We start from the raw sequence: 22,544 nt of genomic DNA, 5'->3' as shown, positions 1-22,544 counted from the left end.
GCAGCCGATTGAAGCTTTGTTAGTGATCCAGCCCACGGCTGTTTGATTAACAGGAGGCTGTGAAGAAGTGCCAGCCATGTCCCACTGGCACGGCGAGACTCCGCTGCTCACAGACATGCCTCCACAGTTATCCCCCTGAGATTGCTCAGGCGAAGCCAAGGCCCTGTATTTTAAAAAGGGATAAACGCTCCTCTAAGTTATCCACTGGCCAATACGTTTGTTTGCCTTTGTGTGATCCTGGACATTGCATTATAACTCTGTAATATCACATCCGGACAAGATGGAGTCAACCTGATGATGGGAGCAGACAACCTGTTGTCAAAACAGGTGAAGCGCTCCCATCCCAGCAGATTGATACAATGTTATAGGGAGGAAAAAACCTCCACCTCCTTAAGCTGTGGGCTATTTTTGGGAATCCCCAGTGGAAAAGCATTTGCTGATTGGGTGACTCACAGCTTATCAAGAGTGAGGCCAAACCGAACAGCCCTGGGCTCTAAAGATAAGCGACACTGGTGAGCATTTCGAAATAGAGCAAATCTTTTTATCGTAAGCCAGGTTTAGGCTTAAAGAAGCCAAAAAGTGTCTTTTTTTTTTTCCCCACTTAATTATGTAAACACAAGTGCTCTCTCCATAAGAATGTGGCGAAAGTTTTCATCATTTCCAAGTTAGGATTTGAAGAGCTATGTACAAAAAAAGAAAAAAACAGTCCAGGTTTTTTGTGTGTGTGGGAAAAGCACCTTAAATGTTATAATCATATTCAGAAGGTTAGTGCATACACACTGATCACTGAAAGCTGGACGGAAAAGAACAGCATAGCTGTCACTACGAAATTCCAGACTTTTCTAGACAACTCTCTTTTCTGATTCTTTTCTGCATTTTCTAAATTAATTTCTGGACATCTAAGCATAAAGTATGAACTACAGACCTGCTTGAAAAGAAAAAGAGTCTTATATTCTGTAGGTGCCACAAGTAATGACACAAAGCAACGCTAAAATTAAGGATAGGGCCACTGTGTTTGAGGCATCTGGACTAAATTAGATCAATATTTGTAACTCTTGGACTTGTTAAATAAGGAATGGAGACTCCCAGACTAAGGAACCTGCACCCCACATTTTGTTTGATAAAAATTTGCCCCAAAATATATAAATTTGATTATTTATGCGGCAGACGAAATTAGATCTAGAAACAGATATTTGTGCCCATTCTTCTTTCCAACACAGGTCTGGCTCAGCTACACTCAGAGAGCCTCTAAGAACGGTGCTTTTTGAGTTTTGCCACAGACATTAATTGCACTTTGACTAGGCCAAGAATACGCTTTGACTTAAACCCTTCAATTGAAGCTCAGGCTGTTTATGACCGCTGTTCTGCTGGAACATGTTTTCTTTCTATATTGCCTGATATTTCGCTCCATCTATCATCCCAACTCTGGCCTGATCTGTTGCCTCTGCTGCAGAGAAGCACCCCGGCAGCACAATGCTGCCACAGTCACATATCGCAGTAGGGATTGTGTTTTCAGGGCATTTTCCACCATAACTACTGTTTTGCATGCATCTTCTTTCACATTTGTCCCCTACGTGGCTCGTGTAGAAGTTCAATCAGGACCTTTTCTGGTCCTCTGAGTCAGTTACAAATGGTTTAGGTTTACAAATGTGTGCCACGTTTTGTTTTTTTTTCCAGACTTGTATTTGTCTTTTTTATAAGTAGTTTTTTTCACAACTGTTCAATACTTTATGCCGATCCATCAAAAAATAAATTGATAAAAAAAAGTACATTCAGGTTTGTAGCTGTAATGTGAAAAATTCTGAAAAAGTTAAAAGGGTATGAATAATTTTGTATACACACTTTACTGATTCAGAAAAAAAAAGTGACATTCTCCTGAAGGAGTAAACTGCCTTCAGGCACAGTGCCAAAGAGGCTCCTACTCATCAACGCAAACAAGCGCTCCAGCTTTGTTCTTTTGAGCTTGTAATTAGCTGCGGGTACATGCTCCACACCCCCTCTGCATGAGTCCCTTTTTGCAAGAGATGAAGCTATAACATAAATGAAAGGACGGGTCATTACAGGACCTCCAAAACCAAAATGCCTGAATTGAAATTAGCATTTTTTTCCTAATTGTTAAATCATCTTGACTTTGTTACTGGGGACAGAGCTACTTAGTGCCGAGCTTTCCAATGCTGCATAAAGAGGACAATCTAACAGCTCCTGATTCTGGAGGAGACAACATTGTAGTAATACTAACAGACCAAACCATTTCCTTTATAGTGAATTCCCTGGCTAAGCTTTATTAGTTCTTGCCGTTAAGTTATGGTCAGTGAAATACTCACTCCTCCCTCTGACCCGGCCAGCGCCAGCCCCCTCTCAGCCAACCTGTGTGTCAGAAGCAAAAACTTTAAAGAACCGATGCAACTGCATGGAAAGAAGGGGGGAAAAAATGCACTTGCAAATCAGGGACACAAAGAGTCCAGCCAGGCTTGGCATTTACCTCCTGAGGGCCTGAGCTTCCTCGCTCGTCACCACGCCGTCCGTGACAGCCCGGCCACACTTCTGAGGGGTGCAACCTGAGAGAGGAGGACGCCAGGCAGCGTTTTATAACACAGCTGAGATCCAAATGCAGACAGGCTTCAAGTAAAAACTTAAGTGCATGAAAACGCCACACAATTCTGGGCTTTGCTGTAACCTGATGAAGTTTTTGCTCAGAGGCTAAGCTGGCTTTCCTTTTATTGTAGAAGAATTTGAAGCAACCTCCTTTCTCAAGACTGGACTGAAAGGAAGACTTTGTTGTGCTCAAAGTATCTGTGTCCGTAGTCTGGGAGTCTCCATTCCTTATTTAACAAGTCCAAGAGTTACAGAAATTGAGCTGGAGCTGATCTAATTTAGTTTAGATGCCACAAACACAGTGGCTCTATCTTTAATTTCAGCGTTGCTTTGTGTCATTACCTGTGCCACCTACACAATATAAGACTTCTTCTTCTTTTCAAGCAGCTTTATGAAACATCTCTTCATAACATCATAGGTACAAATGCTGCTGCTGTTTGCTGCAATGACTTGTGAGACTTAGCTTCTTAAAAATCATGTCATGGTTAAAAACATACTTTAGTCTGTAGTGCCACCTGCTGGAGTAAAGCAGAAGAGACTAAACCAACCGCGCTTGTTGCAGTTTTGCTAAATGTATCATTAAAATATTTATATCTTTATTTTATACAAATTCTATTTAATTTCTTTATATATATTGTTTTTCTGGGGGTTTTTGCAGCACTAGTGGCTCATTTTACAAAGTAGGCTGACAGGAAAGGGGGTTTAAGAGAGGGGGAAGGCATGCGGGAAAGGACCACAGGCCGGAATGGAACCCGGGTCGGCCACGTTAGAGGACCAAGGCCTCCGTACATGGGTCGTGCGCGCTACCCCTGCGCCATCGGATCACAAATTCTATTTAATTTTTAAGTCATTCTTTTGACACTGACGACCGATTTCTGTTGATGGAGAAAAAACAGAGTTTATTAGTCTTATACAAGCAGGCAGTCCCAGTAAAGTGCTGACAGGGGGGTACACATTAATATCATATAGATGTAGTAGTAAAATGACCAGTATGGGGGGGGGGGGGGGGGGGGTGTAAACCTGACAAGCAAAGTAATGATTAGGATGTAAATACGGTCCATTCAAACATTTTGATGCCGTTTGACAATTGTTTAATTTTGCTAAGTTTAATCATTATAACACGTATCCAGTCTAATTGGTTACTCTCTGGCCATTGGTCGCTAGAAGCACATTTGTGTTGTTTTTTTTGTTTGTCTCTTGTATCAACCAATCACAGCTTAAAGAAGACAGCATCACACCAAACAACAAAATCTCCACACTAAGATTTTCTGTCGTCTCCTTACTCAGAGTCGATCTCAGCTGCTCTCTTAATCACTCTTAATTTAGGATTTTTTAGGCTGACATAGGAGCTCTCCGAGAAGACATAAGAAATGGAAAGGTGGGGGGGGGGGGGAAGAACTCCCTGTTCTCCCAGCTGCAAGGTCTTCCAGCAGTGACAATGCAGCCACTGCGCAGCAGCATTACACGTGTCAAACTAAAGGCCCACGGGCCGAGTCCAGCCCGTCAAGGCAATTTATCCAGCCCCCAAGAGCCAAAAAGCATATATCATGTCATAAAGTAGGGGTATATATCCTTTTAAATTGTATAAAGTGGCTAAAACTGCCTCCTGTAGCGAATGTTGATTTTTTTTTAGCTGTGTAGTACCAGCATCCTGACACTAGATGTCAGTTTTCCCACAACACATTAAAACCACCCAGAAATGTCCAAAGAGAGAAAGTGATGCAGAATCATGAGTTTAAAGCGTAACTCACCCCAACATCAACTTTTTTTTACAGATAAACTGTATAAACTGGGACTACTTTTATACTGTTACTGTGCATTTTTTATACTTCTATGCGAAATGAAATTATGAAATCAAAAGTATCTATACTTTTGCAACCGGCCCTTTTAATGACTTCATGATGCCAAAGTGGCCCAGTATAGAAACGAGTTTGACATCCCCAGCTTTACAGCAATTAAAGTAATTTCCTCACACCTTGTTACAATTTATCTGTTGATCTCTGGAGGAGTGTGACAAGAGAAAACCCCAATAAAAAGCTGTGCTGACTTTTATGTATAATTTAAGATGGCTTATGGGAATTTGTTGATTTATTTGGTTCTTTTGTATAGTTACTTATCACCAGCGCAAGCATACATCACACTGTGGTTTTGAATGTTTGTGACGAAGTTGAGATATGATTAAAGTCTGATGTGGAGTGAAATTGAATCTCTGAGAGGAATCACGCTGCAGTTTGACATCAATCAACACTTTACCATCTGAATTGTCAATTTCTCCATCTCTAAAATGAGCGTACGCATGGATCACAGTTGCCGTGAGGACCCAACATCTTCCCTTCAAGGTTTTTTTTTTCCTAGACCCCAACTTTTGCACGGAAAGTGACGTACGCAAGTTTCAGGCCCCGTTTTGTGCGTACGCAAGCTTTATAAATGAGGCCCCAGCATCTCTGAGATGACTTGAAATGGGCTGTGCATGCAAGAAGCCCCTCAGACAGCTGATAGTAAAGAGACAGGCGAACTGAAGGGAGTGACATTACGCTGCTCGGTATCATAACGTCTTCCTCGGAAGAAAAATGTTTTTTTTTTGTCTCCATCTTTGGTTTAGAGGATAAAACCAAGTTATTTGTTGTTGTTTAGGTTCATTCAAGTTTAGGTTTTGACTTTTTTCCAGAAATTAAAAAACAAAAAAAATCTAATTAGACACCCAGATGTAAATATTTCTTACTCAGCAACTGAATATTTGATGTGGTATCCTAATTTTTGGACCTTACTATGCCCTAGATAACGTAATTATAGCTGCAACAATCAATATGTTAGTGATAATGTTGTTTTTCATTCTAAACTAAAATAAATTAGACTGCTTTTCATTTGTGGGCTTAATTGCCGGTGAAACGATGGTATTTTCATTCAGAGTTATCCTGATCCAAAGCCTTGCTTCGTCCCAACCCTGAAAAACACCTTTCTGGACTGAGTCTACTGTACGGACCAGCGCCTGACCTGGGTAGCGTTGGTAGTTCTCGTAGTCCTCGGAGCACTGGACGCTGTAGACTCTGGGCTGAGGGGAGATCACTTCCCTCCGGCTGGCCAGGGTTTCTGTGATGTCGCTATCCAAGGAAGCCAAGTAGAGCCACGTCGTGACGGCACAGGCACACAGGGCGACCAGGAGCAAGGCCAGCAGCCCCCGAGACCCCCGCCACGAGGACCCCTGCCTCAGGGCGTTCCCTCTGATCAGAACAGAGAGAGGTTTGGGTTTGGGTTCAGTTTAGTGGGATTGGCATTACAAGTGCAGCATAACAACATGCACCCCGATTCAAACTGCATTTGTTTGCAAAAATTATGGTTAAAAGGGCGTCAGGATATAAGGAATAATGTTGTGATGAATAAGCGTGTAAGTGTTGATGAAGTTGTGATTTATTGTGCAGCAAAAGTTGTTACTCAGAGCGGAACAGCTTCTCGGCCAAAAATCTAATGACTTCAAGTCTCTGTTCTGCTCCACGGCTTTATCTGGAGGGTTCGGTTTTTGTGACTGGTAAATGTGTGTTCTGTCCAAAGACTCTGGAACAATTGTGTTGCTGGGTAGTTCAACTTGTTTCAAAAAGCACCAAGAAATCGATTGTTGATCAGAATCGGGAAGACCAGATCCTAATCCCAAAACGCACTGGCAGCAACCCTCTTTGGTGTAGAAGCTGTAACTGTGTGACCTAAAAACTTGTTCCAGAATCAGAGTGTTTAAAAGGAAGACAGGGAAGTTCAGAAATGTATGACCATTTCAAAGGAAAATGTATTTTCTACAACTTTTAGCTTGCAGGATTTGGATATTGGCTGCCTTCTGGAAAGCTCACAGCTAAGGCAAAGATCTACATGATGGTGAGATGAATAAAGCATTCTCCTGAGCTGTTCCTTGGTCTTTATGACTCTTTTAGTTCCCCAGTGAACTCAGACTTGTGAAGCCTTCATGGAGCAGCTGTATTTGTGTGGACATACAGGTGGGCTCTCTGTAACCTGGTGAACGTGCACTGGATTTTTATTTAGGGGCATCAGCGTTAAAATTAGCTGAACACAAATGCCCCCCGGTTGTAACTTCACTTATATGGGAACATGCTCAAGGGACGTCAATGCTTTTGCAAAGCACTGTATCCTTGCTAAACCCGGGCAAGAGTCTCCACCGCAATGTTGTTTCTTATTTAATCTTTTTTAAACTGATTGAATTAATGAAATCAAGCAGAACAAACTTCTTTAACTGGCCACTGGATTTTTTGTTTTGATTTTTATTTTTTTTGCCCCATTCTGCGTGTCCAGCCTCCTCTGCAGCGAACATTGGCTTATTTCCGTCGGCTTACCTTTTAATTTTTCTCTCTATCTCTGCCGCATTCGGACCCTTTGCGGTCCTCAGTCGTAGCAGAGCCATGTCGCCTCACAGCGTCTCTCGCCAGCCACCAAGCGAACACCCCGCCGCCAAACAACTCGTACAGCAGCCTGACGATCACCTACTTCCTGCTCCCCTTGTGTCGCGCCACCCCATTGGTCCCCCCGGAAGAGAAAGCGTCGCTTCCATTGGACCACGTGCAGAGCGCTTCCGCTACCGCTGCACAAACCAAACAGAGGTTAGATTTTATGAGAAGAGATCTGCTTTCCTGGCTCTCGGCGTAGTTTAAACCGCACAGACTCCAGTTTAGACCCCCTTTGCACGGAGCTCGCCTTTTATCGTCAGTTTCTCGGATAGTTTACAAAAATCGGCCGACATCCCTCTTACCTGACAAGGTAGGTGTAAGCGGAAGCAGGGAAGGAAACTGCTTGAATCTACTGGTGGGGCCAAGGGTCAATTCGCCACTTCGCATTTTTGTGTCCCCATTTCGTACCATCGCGTGGCCAAATTATTCCTATTTTCATGTCCTACCTGTAAACAAATCAGTTCTTATCTATAAACTTAAACCGTTATATATGCTCCGATGTTATTTACATGGCAAATTTCCTTACATCCATATTGACAGAATTAGATGTCATTCAGGCCAGAGCTCTGAGGCTGTGCTTGAGAGGTCATCACCTCTATGTGCCCTTCAGCCGGAGGGAGGAGAAATAGCCTTGTGGTTAAAAAGAAAGCAGTGAATGGGTAATTATTGGTCGACTTTGACAGGGCACCCGGTTTAAAAATGTGTCGCTTGGAGAAGAATAGGCAGGAGAAATCAAGTTCAGAGTGGAAGGGTAATAAAGTAGCAGCTAGATTGTCAGTAAACAGACTAGAGTTGTGGGTTGCATATGAAAGGGAAACTGCAGATGAGTCAGGTTACGCAGTAGAGCCTGAAGCACTCTGTTGATGGCAATAGGATGGCTTTTAGGGCATAATGCAAACAACATGTTGATATGCAGTGATTCTAGGTCAGCTGTAGCTTTGAGTCAGAGGTGGCAATACATCATCAGGATCTATTGCATGTCGTCTGCCAAGTTAACTCTACGGTGGTGGGTATGGAGGGGGGGGGGTATGGGCACCTGCTCACATAGGTGTACTAGTCAGTGAAAGAGCAGAAAGGATGGAAAAAAGGAGAGAGCACAGAAGGAGGAGGCAGACTTCAATATCTGTGTTGCAAGAAGGGAAGGGTCGGACTAGGAGGGAGGTAGTTCAGACCTGGCAACAGTGCATCAGACAAAAACTGCTATTTATACAGGATTCGAGAAAAAGTGGGCGTGGTTAAATACAAGGGTGTGGATAGGTCAGACCAGGTGGTTTTTGACAGGTTAAGAATTAAGAATCAACAACACTGTTGAGTCAATCTCTACATTTAGTTGGGAAGCTTCAGTCGGGTCATTGCAGTTTTTGTCACAAGGATGAAACTGCGGAGCACGTATTGACTAGGTGTGAGAGGTAAGAGAGAGAGAGAGGGTAAATGTGTTCAGAAGACTGAAGCAGCAGGGGAATCCATCAGCGACAGCGATTCAGAGGTGTGGAGAAGAGGAAGGTGGGTTTACAGTTATTGTATGCTTTGTAAAGATAGGATTTTAAATGTAGGTGGGGTTCAGTTTCAAGCAGGCGGTAGTGCAACAAATTGGGTTCAATCTGCTGTTAAACTTCAAAGAAGAAGCCACTGGGGCCAAAACATGTGGTATTGCGCTACTCTTTTACCACTCTGGGTCAGATCACCCCCTCAGCAAGCTCTGCTCCCATTTTGTACTTCATAACTGGCTGTTAAAGCGGGTAAGAAACATGGTTGTGTCAGGAAGCTACATTTCACATCTGGAAGAAGTAGGGTAAGGAGTCACCCAACCAACGAAGGCACAAGGGTTTTAGAAACATTACAATGTTCGCGCACTTGTTGCAAATTAAATCCACTTTAGATTTTTACCTGTAAACAGCCCCAAAACAACACGTAAACAACGCTTGAAAAAGACCTGACCGGTCACAAATTTTGGCCCTGCTGGATTTCCAGAGCACCTCTGGCAGTCATGAGAAGTCCCGTGTGAACAGAAATGGAGCAGGAAATTGTGAAGGGGTAAAATGACCAGCACCCCCTGATGGCTCTGGCTATATAACGCTTTTTCTTCAGCTACAGGCAAAATGAGTCCACCTTGGCCCAAAGGAAAGAAACTTGTTCACTTAGATCTGAAAGGCGCCCCACCACGGGTTGAATACCTTCACAAGGTGAGCCATCTCTTTCTCACATTTACATCCACTACCTGGTTGGCTGTTCCTGCTCACTGCGTCTCGCCCTCTCAGCTGATCGAGCTGTTCTCTAAGCTGGGCGTGGACGGCCTGCTGGTGGAGTACGAGGACATGTTCCCTTATGAGGGAGAGCTGCGTCTCCTGCAAGCCACGGCGCAGCCCGCTTACAGGTGCAGACCGTGTTAAAAACTCTGGATGGTCTTCTACATCTTTCTTTTTATCTGCCTTATAATGTGATGGGCTTCTGTACCAAGGGGCCCACTTAATTTGACTTTATAGTTGCTTTATATTTCAAAAGTTCAAATGTTCTCATGTTTTGTCATGCTACAAATCAAAATTTCTGTTTTTCTTTTTCTTTTTTTCTTTGCTATTTTATGTTTTAGAAAAACAGAGTCGTCTCAGTCTGTTAGAAATAGGTTTGGGCTTTGATTGGGTCGTTTTGACACAAAAATTTCCTTCTTTTTTTTTTTTTGGCCCACCTGAGAAAGTTTGGACACCCCTGATCTAAACGAGTCTGTAATCCCAAACATAAACTGGTTTTATATATAGGATTGTTTTCCTGTTGGAAAGGGAACGTTCACTCTAGTCTCAAGGTTTCTGCTGCCTTTAAAATGTTTTCTTCCGTATTTAGCTCCATCCATTTATCGCTGTAGGGTGACTAAAACTGAAAAAGTTCAAGATCAAGGGGTTGATCTGTGTGCTAAACAGGATTTGGTATATTCATCACGTCACAAATGTCATTTGTTGGGGTTTTAGCCGAGAGGAGTTGCTGTCCATTCAGGAATCTGCCAAAGCAAAGGGCATGGAGGTGATCCCACTCGTACAGACCTTTGGCCATATGGAGGTATGGGGCGACCCTAAATATAGTCTCTTTTTAAATTAGAAACAATTTCTGAATTTTGAAGTATCGTGTCCGTTATTTGCTCCCTCTTGACATAGTTTGTGTTGAAGCACCGGCCACTCTGGCACCTCAGAGAGGTCCCGCACTGCGTTGGCACCCTTAATCCCCACAAAGAGGAAGGGGTGAAGCTGGTGATGGAGATGCTGAGGCAGGTGGTTGAGATGCATCCAGAGCTAAGAACAGTCCACATAGGGGCAGATGAGGTAGGAGTTTCTCTTTGGCTGGCGGCTTTAAACTCTGTCCGCATCTCATCTGGATTCTTGTCTTGACCATTTTAAGGTTTACACTCTTGGAGAGGGGGAGGACTCCAAGCTTTGGCTGGCTACAACTGGTCATTCGGTCGAACAGCTTTTCCTCAGTCACGTGACCAGGGTTGCCAAGGCTATCAAAGAGGCGTGGCCTGACATGAATATCATCATGTGGGATGATATGATGAGAGGCATGAGCCAGGACACGCTGAAAGGTGAGGAGCAGATACAGTTTGTTCCACCCAAATCAGCCAATCACTAACATTTCACATTCTGTCTCTTGTGTTCCCTTTAGTCCGCCTGTGTAGACGATCTTCGCTCGAACCCTTCTTGATTATGATTTTCCTTCTCCCTTATGACAGCAAGCGGTCTGGTAGGACTTGTGCAGCCCATGTTGTGGGACTACACCCCAAACCTGGATGTGGAAAGAACTGGTAAGATGATTCTCCCGGTGCGGCTCAGAACCGTTCGTTCATTGTTCAAAGAACTGTTGTTCTTTATTGTTGCCGGGGGGGGGATCTGCACCACCAACTTTCCTCTGTACATCTTTTGAAAGTTAATTCAAACACACACATACACACACACACACACCACATTCTGGGTTTAGTTCACTCAGTTTCTTTGGGTGCGTTCTCAACGCAGCTTTTTGCAGGGGGTAAGCTGTTCTGCTGGGCTGTGATCAACATATCACTGACTGTGTTTTCAGTGTCTTTGCTGGAGAAGTACTGCGGCGCCGGCATGTCCGATCTGTGGGCAGCGAGCGCCTTCAAAGGCTCCACTTCCGTGCACACCTGCGTGACCTGCACACAAAGACACGTGGATAACCACCTGCAGTGGCTGAAGGTGGCCGCCTCTCTGCCGTCGGCCATAAACATGAGGGGCATGGCCCTCACAGGCTGGCAGAGGTAACAATGGGATCTGAAGAGGTGCACTACAGTGGTTTGGAAAAGTATCTATAGTCCCTTCTTTTTTTTGCATTTTTGTCAAGAAAAAAACCCACAAAATTCAATGCGCCTTTGTTTTGATTTTATGTGATGCACAAATTAATTCATACACTACAAAAACAGTCAAATTTTCTTGAAATTAGTGCATTTATCCTTGATTTTAGCAGGTAAATAAGATGATCTGCCAATGGAGTGAGTATTTTCACCCCTAAAATAAGACAATTAGACATCCTTCACTTGAAATAAGATGATGGAGATGAGTTGTTTCTATTTTAAGTGTAAAAATCTCATTCTATTGGCAAATCATCTTATTTACCTGCTAAAATCAAGGACAAATGCATCAATTTCAAGAAGATTTGACTTATTTTTAGTTTTGTTTTTGCAGTGTAGTTTTGAAATGGACTAAAAATGATACATGGTTTTAAATTGTTTTACAAATAAAGATCTAAGTAGCAAGTTTTGCGTTAGATTTCAGTCCCCTTCCCTCTTATACCCTTAAAAGAAACCAGTGCAAACAGCTGCCTTCAGAAGTCACCCTAAAAGGCAACAGAGCCCTCCTGGGTTTGATTTAATCTGAGTAGTAATCCAGCCCCTCTGCGAGGGTCTCAGCGGTTTGTTAGAGAACATTAGCGAACACACAGCACCATGAACTGAACACCAACGAGGAAAGCAGGCAGGCCTGAGATGAAATTGTAGTGAAGTTTGACTCTGGGTGTTTCACACTTTATAATTATGACAGAGGGTTGTTCAGTTCATCCTGCAAGAATGGATGTTGCACCACTGGGCCTATTGTAAGTCTGTAGGAGCTGCAGAAGTCACTGCTGAAAGAGCAATAAGTTGTTGGAACTGCCACAGGACGTCCAGCTTAGAAGTATCCGTAGGAAGCCAAGTAGGTGGCACAGCAAAAATAAAAAAAAGGTGTTCTGATGGGATGATACCATTTTAAAAAAAATTTTGGATAACATGCAAAATTATGTGTGGAGAAAAACTAATACTCCACATAACCCTGAATAGAGAATCCACATGCTGAAGCATGGCGGTGGACGCATCAGGCTGTGGTAGGTTTTTCTGCTGCAGGGCAAGGGAACCTGGGAGTAACTGACTTCCAACTGGAGCACAGATATAATTTCCAGCAGGATAACAATGGAAAACATGACGGTTAAATAAATATGCTTAGATAGATTGGTTTCCCCTGGTACCCCGCCTCTCACCCATTGACAGCTGGAGATAGGCACCAGCACCCCTCACAACCCCAGAAGGGATCATTAGAAAATGGATGGATGGATTGGTTTGCATCAAAGCGTATCGATGAGTTGGGATGGCCCGTTCAAAAATCCACACCTAAATTAAATTAAGAAACTGTGGAAAGTTGCTGTTTCAGACACTCTCCACCCAATTTGAGCTTGATTATGTTTATAATGGACAAACCTTTCGGGTTATAGATGTGCAAAACTGGCAAACACATGCACCATGAGACTAAAAATGGCTTTAGAATGTATTGATTTATTTAGGCTGAATACACATGGCACACTTTTCAGATTTCAGCTGTGAAATGTTTCGGATACATCATTTCCGTGGGTTGCTGTATGACATAAAAATCCCAGTAAAATGTGTTTAGCTCTTTAAACAGATATGCAAAATGAGTTAACGTGGAGGGAAAAGTCCTTGATTCTTTGTGAGCTAATTATTTTTTCCAGTGAGTCCACAGTTTTTCTTTTTTCTCCCACCATCAGGTACGACCATCTGTCAGTCCTGTGTGAGCTGCTGCCAGTAGCTCTGCCCTCCCTGGCATCCTGTCTGCAGACTCTCACCCATGGCCAATTCAGCGCCGAGGCCCAGAGAAAAGTAACCGAGACGCTGGGAGTATCTTCAGTGGAGGTGGAAGCCATGGAGAGGTGAGGTCCAGCCCCGCTCCGACTAACAGGGTGGCGCTCTAGATTAAGAGTTGTCTCTGCGCTGATTTCAGAACATCTGCCGGCGAGTCGCTGTTCCCCGGCAGGAAGCTGGCCGAGTTGATCGTGGAGATAAATTCCCTGCTCGACTCAGAAGATTTGAGATTTTTCGAAAGCAATATGTAAGTTGTTTGCCGTTTTCAGTCTGTTTTTGGGAAATTTGCTCCGTCGCTCTGCCAACTGTTATAGTTGCTCATCAGATGAGAAGCCCAGTTTGATTCGTCTCAGTAGTTTTGTTGTTAAATAACTTCCTGAAAACTAAACTGTGTTCCAGAGGCACGCTGAGAAGATCAGTGGAGTTTTCTTTTTTTTTTTTTTTGGTAACCGCAGTTAGAAAAGTTTCTTTGTATATAATTCATTTAAACACCAAAGCCACGGTATCAAAACAGTGGTGTGAGCAGCACTGCTGGTACTTAGGATGCCAACTATCTAAACACAAAGCAAATTCATTAGTGTAAGATGAACTGCGATTTAAAGCTGATAAACTGCAATAATCTTTGCATCGATCACAGAAATTATTCAAAACAGGCCAGGCAATAAATATTTTTTTAAAGCTCCAAATTGAAATGGAAGTGCATGGCAGTGGTTGGGGAACAAGTGGGTATGGCTCCATATGCAGCTCTCCATTTACCTCCTAAGTCAGAACATTGATCTGAAAATCTTTGCTAATGTACTCTATGACCAGCTGCTAATATCAAAAGAAATAACAATGCACTTCCCTCCATCTTGTAGCAAAATGTTCACTAACAAGTACAGTACTATTATTGACAAGCAAATTAATAAGATACATAATGACAGCAATGCAACATTTTTTTTTTTTTTTTTTTACTGCTTCACTGGCTCCTATATGCACACAGCAGCCGGTTTGGATTTGAAGGCCAGAATCGGTGAGAGAAGCTCTGATTTTTTTCCAAGCTGGAGTTCCAGCTTTCGTAGGTGCTGCAGTTGCTTTTGCAGCATCCGATTTGGGGCGCCTCGTATTCCAAGTACAAATGGAAGCTACCACGAGCTCGCTTATCTTAGAACAAAACCAATTACACAGGAAGATGGTTGTGACCATCGTGTTGGGCATCTTGAGTCTACAAATTCTAACAAAGACGGTGTGTGTATTTACTTCCAATCTCCACAAAATAGCTGCCCATCCCCCATTAGGACTGGTCTTTGTGCTTCCCTGCTCCTAAATGTTCGTTAATCTAGGCGTAGATGTTTCCTTTTCAATGTGTTTAGAGCTAATCTAAGTTTTGTCAAGCTCCTGCTTTTGAAACATTTATGTTTTCTAGGTTTGTGAGAGGGTGGTTCAGTCCCTACCACAGACAGAGGAAGATGGTAAACCCGTCAAACTCCATGCATATTCACAACCAAGCCTCACTGTAAGTATTTCTCTTTAATAGCTGAACGTCTACAGGGAAAAGGAGCCTCGTTGCTCTGCGTGCTGTGGAGTCTGCGCAACAGGCTAGCTTATTGTTGGGCTGTGTTCTGGTTCCGTCTCAGGTATTTGGACACGTTACAGGAGAAGGTAGAGGCCCTGAGAAAGGAGATGGTAAATCTTTATCCTGATTCCACGGCCGAGGAGTGGATAGAGGAGCACGTCGGCCCGGTAACGGCTCCGCTGCAGCGTATCACAGAAGCCATCCAGGACTGCGTAAAGGAAATGGTGCCATGACACAATCGAGCTTTATGATTTCAGCGTCGATATCGGACTATGATTACTTCTTTCAAGCACAGTTGACTTTTTTTTTCTTTTTGTATGTGGTTTTGCATCTCCTTGTTGATTTTTTCATGTGATTAGAGGTAAGTGTATGGAAGATAAGAGGAACTACAGATGTTTTTAACTCAAAGAATGACAAGAATGTCAAGCAAATCTAAAAACAAATACAGTGAAATAAAAATCGTCCAACATTTCCTCATACTTCTCATTTCAAGTTTGTTTCTTTATTTAGGGGTTAAACATCAGCAATCATGAAACTTGCATAAAATCAGAACATTTTGACTAAATACTAGCGATTACCTGAGATTTAGTCTTTGGTTTCACACAAAAACGGTTTGAACATCAAGAACGGAGCAGCCGCAGGTTTAACCACGTCACACAGTTTGCTTTTGGTCTGTGCCAGAAACCGGGTTCCTCATGCTCGGCAGGGTGGTCCAGAAAACTGTGGGAAAAGGCACTTTCCATCGTCTCCCAAACAAAGGTTTGTTATGAGTTCAACAGGGAGGCACCCCGCATCCATAATCTGATTCGTGCTCTTAAAACAGCAATTAGTTCTCAACACCTAATCTTCGCAGAAACCAGATTATGTGGGCATCATTTAAGGAAAAAGCATAAACAGGGGAAAAAAACGGTCAGAATGTGTGGACAGCCTCGTCCTCAACAATATCTTGTCGTGGGGCTTTTCCTCAATCCACCCTGAGATGCACCGCCGCTGCACGTCCCACGGGTCAGCGCTGGTCTGCCTCGTCGTCCGAGCCGCTGCTGTCGCCGGCGGAATCGTTATCGTCCTCGCCGTAGTCTTCGTAGTCCCGCTGCTTCCGCTGCGTCTCGTCCAGTCCCAGGAAGCGCTTCACCAGAGAGGCCACCGCCTCCACGTCGCTGCAGGGCAACAACCACAGACATGCCATGAAGGGTTCCTACACATCATTCAGGAGCTAATTCCATACTTTCCACCACTCGGCAAAGGTTTGCATGTACATGCAGTTATGTGAAAGACAACCTGTTGGACCTACAGAAATTGGATATAGATTTTAAGAAAACAAGATGGCCATACCAAGATCACAAGCTCCAATCTATGTGCATTTGCATGTTTTTTTCTAACTGTTTAAACACGATACAACATGTCTTTTTCCCATGCTTTACAATTAAAAGCAACAATTACAAGAATGTCCCTTTCATACATCCGTCTTTAGATTTTATCTACGGATATCAAAGGACAGTAAAGAACAAAAGCGATACTCGTCTCCCACCACATTAAGGCCACTAAAAGCACAAACTCTCTCCTCTTTAGGGAGATCTGTATACCTTCCCACTTCCACTGCTAGAAGAAGGCAACCAGATCTGATCTGGGCACAAAGCTGTTTTTGGGTTCAACTTTATTTTACATATGGTTCAGTCTGATACTCTTCCTTGGCTAATGTTCTGAGTGAAGCAGCTCCACAGACGAAGCATCTCCGCTCTTTGGTTTATGAGGAAGGGCTGCCATCCCAGTGAACTGGTGAACCAGTCTACACATGGAGAACATCCAAAGCAAACAGAGCCAACATGCAGAGGTTTGTGCTGTCCAAGCAAGGGCACCCTGAAAGCAGACCGCCAGATGCTGAATGATGTCTCCAGAAACCCCTAAATGTCAGACACTGCATGGGAGATGTTCCAGGAGGAAACATCTGCTTTAAGAAAAACAAGAAAGCCAGACTAAAATTTGCAAGAGAGAACGCAGACTAAAGACAGACATGTCTAAAACCAAACTATATGAACAGCAGGACAGAAGACGTGTTTGGTTTAACCAAACAGGGCACTCCTGGGAAAGCAAACACTTCCTGCCCGCGATGACGCACAGAGTCAGAAGTGTCATGGTGTGGAGATGCTGCAGCAGGAGAGCTCACCATCGTCCACCATGAACACTATTGTGGAACAGAGGGGAATAAGAATAATGTGAGACCATCTGGTAAAAAGAAAAAAAAATAAGCTGAAGTTGAACTGGGCCCAGCAACAATGACCCATACGGGCCTGTAAATCCACCAAGGCCTGGCTGACAAGTCCCGGGCTGAGCCAAAGCCCAGAACCTGAGCTCATGGAGACTTGAAACAAGCTCTACATGCAGGGAACCCTTCAAACATCTCCCATAGTGACGTCATGCTCGAGCTGAATGAATATCACACCTTCCTCGCTCTGGATGGTGACTGCTTAAATGATCTGGTGTTTATTTGCATCCCGATATTGAATGTTTAGTACAGATTTGGAGGAGAGTCAAGCTGCTGAAGTCCCCTCCACATTTGGGGAAATGATCACTGTTCAACTGACCAGCAATTTTTACCCAATCAGTAACAATCAGCCTGTAAAGGGGGCCTCATGCACGTTATTAACGTAGTCGTCATTGGTCTCAGTTAAAATTGCGGGTGCCTCTTTAAACAAAAACTGTCCATTGGAGAGAGAAAGTTAAATATTAAAAAGAGTGAGAAACTCATTTTGAAAGGGGAAATGTAATTCTGGGGTTATATCCTGAAGTTCTTAGCTGCGACATAAATGTCTGTAAAACTTGTAACATCAGACACACATTAATTCACCGTAGAAGGTTTGAAAAGTTTACTTTCTAACAAAAATGTATTTTTCAGTGAAATTTTGCCCTGACACAGAATGACCAGCTGACCTCATTTCAGTATGGTCGTGTGATCGGCACAGGTGAAGCTGTCCAAAAACCCTGCAGAAATCACTCCAACAATAATAATAATAATAATAATAATAATAATAATAATAATAATAATAATAATAATAATAAAATGAAACTTTTCGCACTTTTAGCACTTTTTTGGACACTCAAAGACGCTTTAAGAAAAAAAGAAATATACGAAAAATCACACTAAAGAAAGGCAAGTTTAAATAAGTGGGTTTTGAGATGTGATTTGAAGTTCTGTACTGAGTCTGAGTTCCTGCTGGTTTTGGGGCAGTGAGTTCCATAGGGGTGGGGCAGCAGCAGCAAATGCTCGGTCCCCACTCTAAGCAGCGGACTGCTTGAGGTATAATACATCGGTGGATGTGCTTAAAACCATGGTCTTCTTGTGTCAGCGACCGCTCCCTCCGTAGAAAAACACGCAAACATCATCCCCTAGCATCAGAACGCAAAGGGAACTGCTCCCCCCGCTAAGGAAGTCTGCCAGCTGAAAGTGGTTCTCTGTATCAAAGCAATGAGAAGAAGTGCAGTTCATAAGACTTTCAGGCTCCGGGACGTCCCTAAACTCAGGAGGGAGCTCCAGAATCATGATCGACAAGGAGGCGGGTTTATTAAGCAAATGTGCACACACGGCGGAGCGATGATACCTGGACAAAGGCCCTGTGTTGAGAACATAAACCACTTCTGTCCAAGAAGACCGGCAAAGAAGGGAGGATGGAGCAACATTCTCCAACAACAAGCCATGAGAAGGTCAGTGATTGGTGTGTGGCCACCAGTGGCAAAAAAATTTATTAAAAAAATGTAAAAGGTTTAATTACCTGTGGATTAAGAGTTCTAAAATAACTGAATAAGAATATAATAGCATAATCCTCCCTTAATGGGGAAATTTACTGTATCAGCAGCAAATTGGTACGAACGGAAAGGACACAGATACACCGAAAAATTGATGGTAATGTTAGATTAGGACTTTAAGAGAGGCATAGACATGTATCCACAGGAATTCAAGCCTTTCCTCGATAAACAAGGGATGTTTTAAAGATCATCTAATACGAGCCACTGGAGAGGGAGAAGGGCAAAATCTTTCTGTCGGTTATTAGCTTTTGTATTTGATCCTAGCTTATTCCTGCCACAATACAGAAACGTATGTTGGCTTTTCTTCCTGTCGAATCCGTCTCAGTCGTGCGGATATCCTACCTGGGTCCCCCCATGGTGGCGCTCTGGGTGAGGGGGTAGGAGATGCCAGCGGCCAGCCTCAGCATCACATGGTAACCCTTCCCCAAGTAGCGCACCCTCTCTTCCTCGACGCATACGTCGCAGAGCTGCGTCAGGTCCAGCACGACTGGAAGAGAGAGAAAGCGTTAAGGTCCGACAGCACTAATGGAGTCCTCTATCCCACTCTGAACGCTGAACACTTAGCGGCTTCACTGACTTGTCTCCTGTCCCTTCCTCCACAGCGTCAGGACCAGAGCGTACAAGCTGACGGTCTTGAGCTCGATGAGTTTCCTGGTTTTGTCGAACACGGCCTCCTCCCACTCGTCCATGTTCTGCAGGGCCACGAAGAGGCAGCCCGATACGTAGAAGAGCTTCCACGGGACGCTGTCTGGAGAAGCCACGGCATGCAGAGAGCAACGGAGAGCATTTGTCGCTTTGAAGCCAGTGTAGGACATACATATACAGCGTGTTAAGTTATTTAGGTTCTGTTTCCCTACCTGAGCTGTAGTATGCGGCCGTCAACCCTACCGATGTTATACCTGCAAAGCAAAAGGTTTTGGGATTCTCAAGATGTTACGGGTTCACTGAAGCTTCGAGGAAAACTTCAACGTGCCTGTGGGCGTCACAGGCGGCCGGATGGATCGCTCGCTGCAAAGCACAAACTTACCGACAAGAAGAGACCATGAGCGGATGCCGGGAGATCGCTTGAGGCGGAGCAGAGTGGGGCTGCTCGTCTCTATGGTCATGTAGCCCATCTGAAATAAGGCATAATAATAATAATAATAATAATAATAATAATAATAATAATAATAATAATAATAATAATAATAAGAGGTGTTCTTTAAATTCTTCACAAAAAGAACTGCAAATCGGAAGTTTTAAAAACTAGATTTAAGTGGCAATCCATTTCAACTACTGTTCCAAAACTTCAGCTAAACAAACAAACCAAAGAATAGCAATTATAGCTTAGATTTTCAGGTGAACCTATAAAACAGTAATTAAATGACCCGTTTTCCCCTGCTTGTGCCAATAAACAAACGCTTGACGATCGTGTGAACTTCGTGTCAAAGACAAAGGAGGAGGTAGGATGAGGAGGCTGCAGACTGATTTCTTCTACTCCTCCAAGCTGAAGTGACTTCCTGTTTCACCACAAATCCGCAACACTCCTTACATCTGATCAAGGATCCCTTGATGGTACAGACTCAGTTTAGCATAAGTTATTTTAAGGGAGGTTTTAGTGCCATACGTTTTTTTTTTATTTACCTACATTAAAAACACTATTAATAACAAAATAAGCATATTAATCTACATATGGAAATGTTTTAACACGTTTCAGCCACATTGAGCAGCATAGAAAGAAGCTGATCTCGTGGCATTAATTCAATAGTGACAAAAGTATCTCTGCCTCTTTACTGGATGATCTGATCGTTGAACCGAAGCTGAAACAGAATATAGATGCTGTTTTTTTTTGTTTGTTTGTTTCTTCATCATGAAGAATGCTGTAAGGTGCATATCATGCTCTCTAATTCATCGTCTCACACCAGGATAAAATATAAGTGCAGTTATTTCCTATTCTTGTAATTTCTTACCTTAAATTCTTTTTTTTTTTTTTTCTGTATGCTTTCAACTTGTAGAAAATAAAAAACGCTCTTTACACGACGAAACATGCACTGAATGAGCTACGAGGAAGTCATGTTCGTCTTGTCGCAACAACCGTCTGCTACGGGCGACTTTTCCTTCCTGGTTTCGTGACATCTCATTGGATGGGCTCCCAGGCCAAAATGCCTTTCAAAATAAAAGCTGAAAAGACCCTAGTGTCTGCAGCAGTGGCTCCCCATATCGCCAAGCTTGGGGTCTTGCAGATAAAGGCAGGTTAAAAACGTTTTGATCATAGCTTAGATTTTTTTTTTTTATATAATGTGTACAAGAAATAGAAAGTAAAAAAAAAACATAATGATTGCTGCACCATTTTGCAATATGTCACTTTACAGTTCTTTCTTGTTGTACTCAAAAATCTGATTTTCCAAGTTCCCAGTCCGAAATAGCTACAACATGACAACACCTGAGGTCAGAATTACCACTAAGTAAATAATTATTTTTCAATATTACCTCCACAAATACAAAACCAAGGGAAGGTTTCGGGTTTAAATAACATTTCTTGCTGTATGCATCAGAGTAAATATAGTGACCTTCAATATTTGTCTATAGCCTAAGGATGTTGGAATACAACCAACAACAATGCCACAAAATGGCGTTGTTGTTGGTTGTATTCCAAGTTGTAGCTGTCAGCCCAACAATAATCAAATGCTGCATTCAAAAGGTTTTGGAAGACAATTTGTCAAGAAACAAGATGAGCACATTCAAGTTGAAAGTTAGGAAATCAGTGAGATTTTATAACGGTTGCAATGCAAACAGTTTGACCAATACAAGCTAACTATGTATTTCTCTCCACTTTATGCAGTCAAATCCTGAGTGAACATGCTCCTAAATAGACTGAAATTCAGACTTCATAGGACTATTGAAGTTTTTAGGCCCCTTTCCGTTAGTACCTACACTCAGCACAGCTCGACTCAGCTCTATTCACTTAAGGTTTTCTATTAGTAAGGGTTGCTTGGTACAAGTAGGTATCCAGTCTACATGGCCAGGGTTGCAAAAATGTGATGTCAGAGGACTGTTGGTGACTGAATGGATAAGAGGTACATCAGAGACTGTTACAAGAATCCAACCTGTCATTTGTAAAAATCTTACAACAGCAACTGAGCATATTCTGAGCTTTTAAAAAAAAAGTTGAAGCACGGAAATTCACAGTATGCTCCAACAACGGGGCGCAGACATTTTCGTGCTTGGTGATTGAGGAAAAGATATGGAGGAAGCTAGATGGGAGCAAACCAAAACAACAAAGTAGTCAAAGAAGTGTCCAAGCTGATGGCCGTTCACACCAGCGAAAACCAAATTACTGCAGAGAGAAACCTAAAAAGCTGGAAAGTGATTAATGGACAATCAAAGACCACAATGCTCCAAAGTAGTTCACGCAAATGGAGGTCATTCATCTACAGGAACCGACCAGTGAGCAATGGGAGGGAGAGTGGCCTTGGCTTAGTCACTGCGGTACTGGAAACCATGATGAATGTTACTTTATGCAGCTTTCATGTCACTCATCCCATTGGCAATAACTTGAAAGCTATTATCCGATGCTATTATCTGATGCTATTATCTCCTGCATAAAGACAATAAGATAGCAAGCTGGCATCAATGCTTACTCCATTCTCTCTTCATATTTATCACTCACCAACTCATAAATATGTTGCAATTACATGTTGTGCGTCTAATCAGGTTGTGTAGGTTGTTTTTTTTTTTCATTGCAAAATGTTCTAAATTTTCTTCTGGCTCTCTTAATTTGCACCACACTAATTTGCACCACACTAATGTGCCCTCTCTCTAATTTTCTTAATTAAGGGACATAAAAACCTATATACCTAGAATTATTTGCTCTCCATTGTGGGAGAGACTGTCCTATTTTGATTATTGTTAATAGTTGGTAGTTTGCTGCTGTCAGTGATTTTAAAAATGGTTACATACCGATACGTCATGATTTTCTATTTTATTTGAGAATGCACTCATATAGGAGGAGTAAATAGTACAACCAAAGCATTTTTCGGCT

The 22,544-nt window shown here is 42.8% G+C and overlaps 3 protein-coding genes across 4 annotated transcripts in view; 1 reads left to right on the top strand and 2 right to left on the bottom strand.

The window, feature by feature from the left end:
* Window positions 1–7,572, bottom strand: part of uts2r2 (urotensin-2 receptor 2) — a 39,253-nt gene extending 31,681 nt beyond the window's left edge. Inside the window, exons 1-5 of the mRNA XM_012864083.3 lie at window positions 7,346–7,572; window positions 6,933–7,177; window positions 5,590–5,816; window positions 2,483–2,558; window positions 2,325–2,367 (exon numbers count right to left, since the gene is read on the bottom strand). Coding sequence (XP_012719537.1) covers window positions 2,325–2,367; window positions 2,483–2,558; window positions 5,590–5,816; window positions 6,933–7,000 — 414 coding nt within the window. The 5' untranslated portion in view covers window positions 7,001–7,177; window positions 7,346–7,572. The remainder of the gene's footprint in view (window positions 1–2,324; window positions 2,368–2,482; window positions 2,559–5,589; window positions 5,817–6,932; window positions 7,178–7,345) is intronic.
* Window positions 7,201–15,201, top strand: hexdc (hexosaminidase (glycosyl hydrolase family 20, catalytic domain) containing). 2 transcript variants are annotated; one of them, XM_012864078.3, is made up of 12 exons: window positions 7,201–7,353; window positions 9,132–9,226; window positions 9,302–9,417; window positions 10,004–10,091; window positions 10,187–10,351; window positions 10,428–10,611; window positions 10,759–10,830; window positions 11,103–11,301; window positions 13,074–13,235; window positions 13,307–13,414; window positions 14,573–14,662; window positions 14,784–15,201. In XM_012864078.3, the coding sequence occupies exons 2-12, from the start codon at window positions 9,143–9,145 to the stop codon at window positions 14,953–14,955; spliced, it is 1,440 nt and encodes a 479-aa protein (XP_012719532.2). In that variant the 5' UTR covers window positions 7,201–7,353; window positions 9,132–9,142; the 3' UTR covers window positions 14,956–15,201. The 2 variants fall into 2 exon arrangements, with proteins under 2 accessions (XP_012719532.2, XP_021172925.2); XM_021317250.2 differs by lacking the exon at window positions 7,201–7,353 and adding an exon at window positions 7,690–8,546.
* On the bottom strand, window positions 15,197–20,620 carry LOC105927369 (cytochrome b-245 chaperone 1 homolog). The gene is made up of 6 exons (XM_012864084.3): window positions 20,473–20,620; window positions 19,551–19,638; window positions 19,381–19,422; window positions 19,101–19,271; window positions 18,866–19,010; window positions 15,197–15,879 (listed from the first exon to the last, which is right to left on the bottom strand). The coding sequence occupies exons 1-6, from the start codon at window positions 20,548–20,550 to the stop codon at window positions 15,729–15,731; spliced, it is 675 nt and encodes a 224-aa protein (XP_012719538.2). The 5' UTR covers window positions 20,551–20,620; the 3' UTR covers window positions 15,197–15,728.
* Between the last annotated feature and the right edge of the window lie 1,924 nt (window positions 20,621–22,544).

The sequence above is a fragment of the Fundulus heteroclitus genome, chromosome 10 (genome assembly GCF_011125445.2).
Source record: "Fundulus heteroclitus isolate FHET01 chromosome 10, MU-UCD_Fhet_4.1, whole genome shotgun sequence".
NCBI lineage: Eukaryota > Metazoa > Chordata > Actinopteri > Cyprinodontiformes > Fundulidae > Fundulus > Fundulus heteroclitus.
This window is presented reverse-complemented; position numbering and strand designations above follow the sequence as displayed.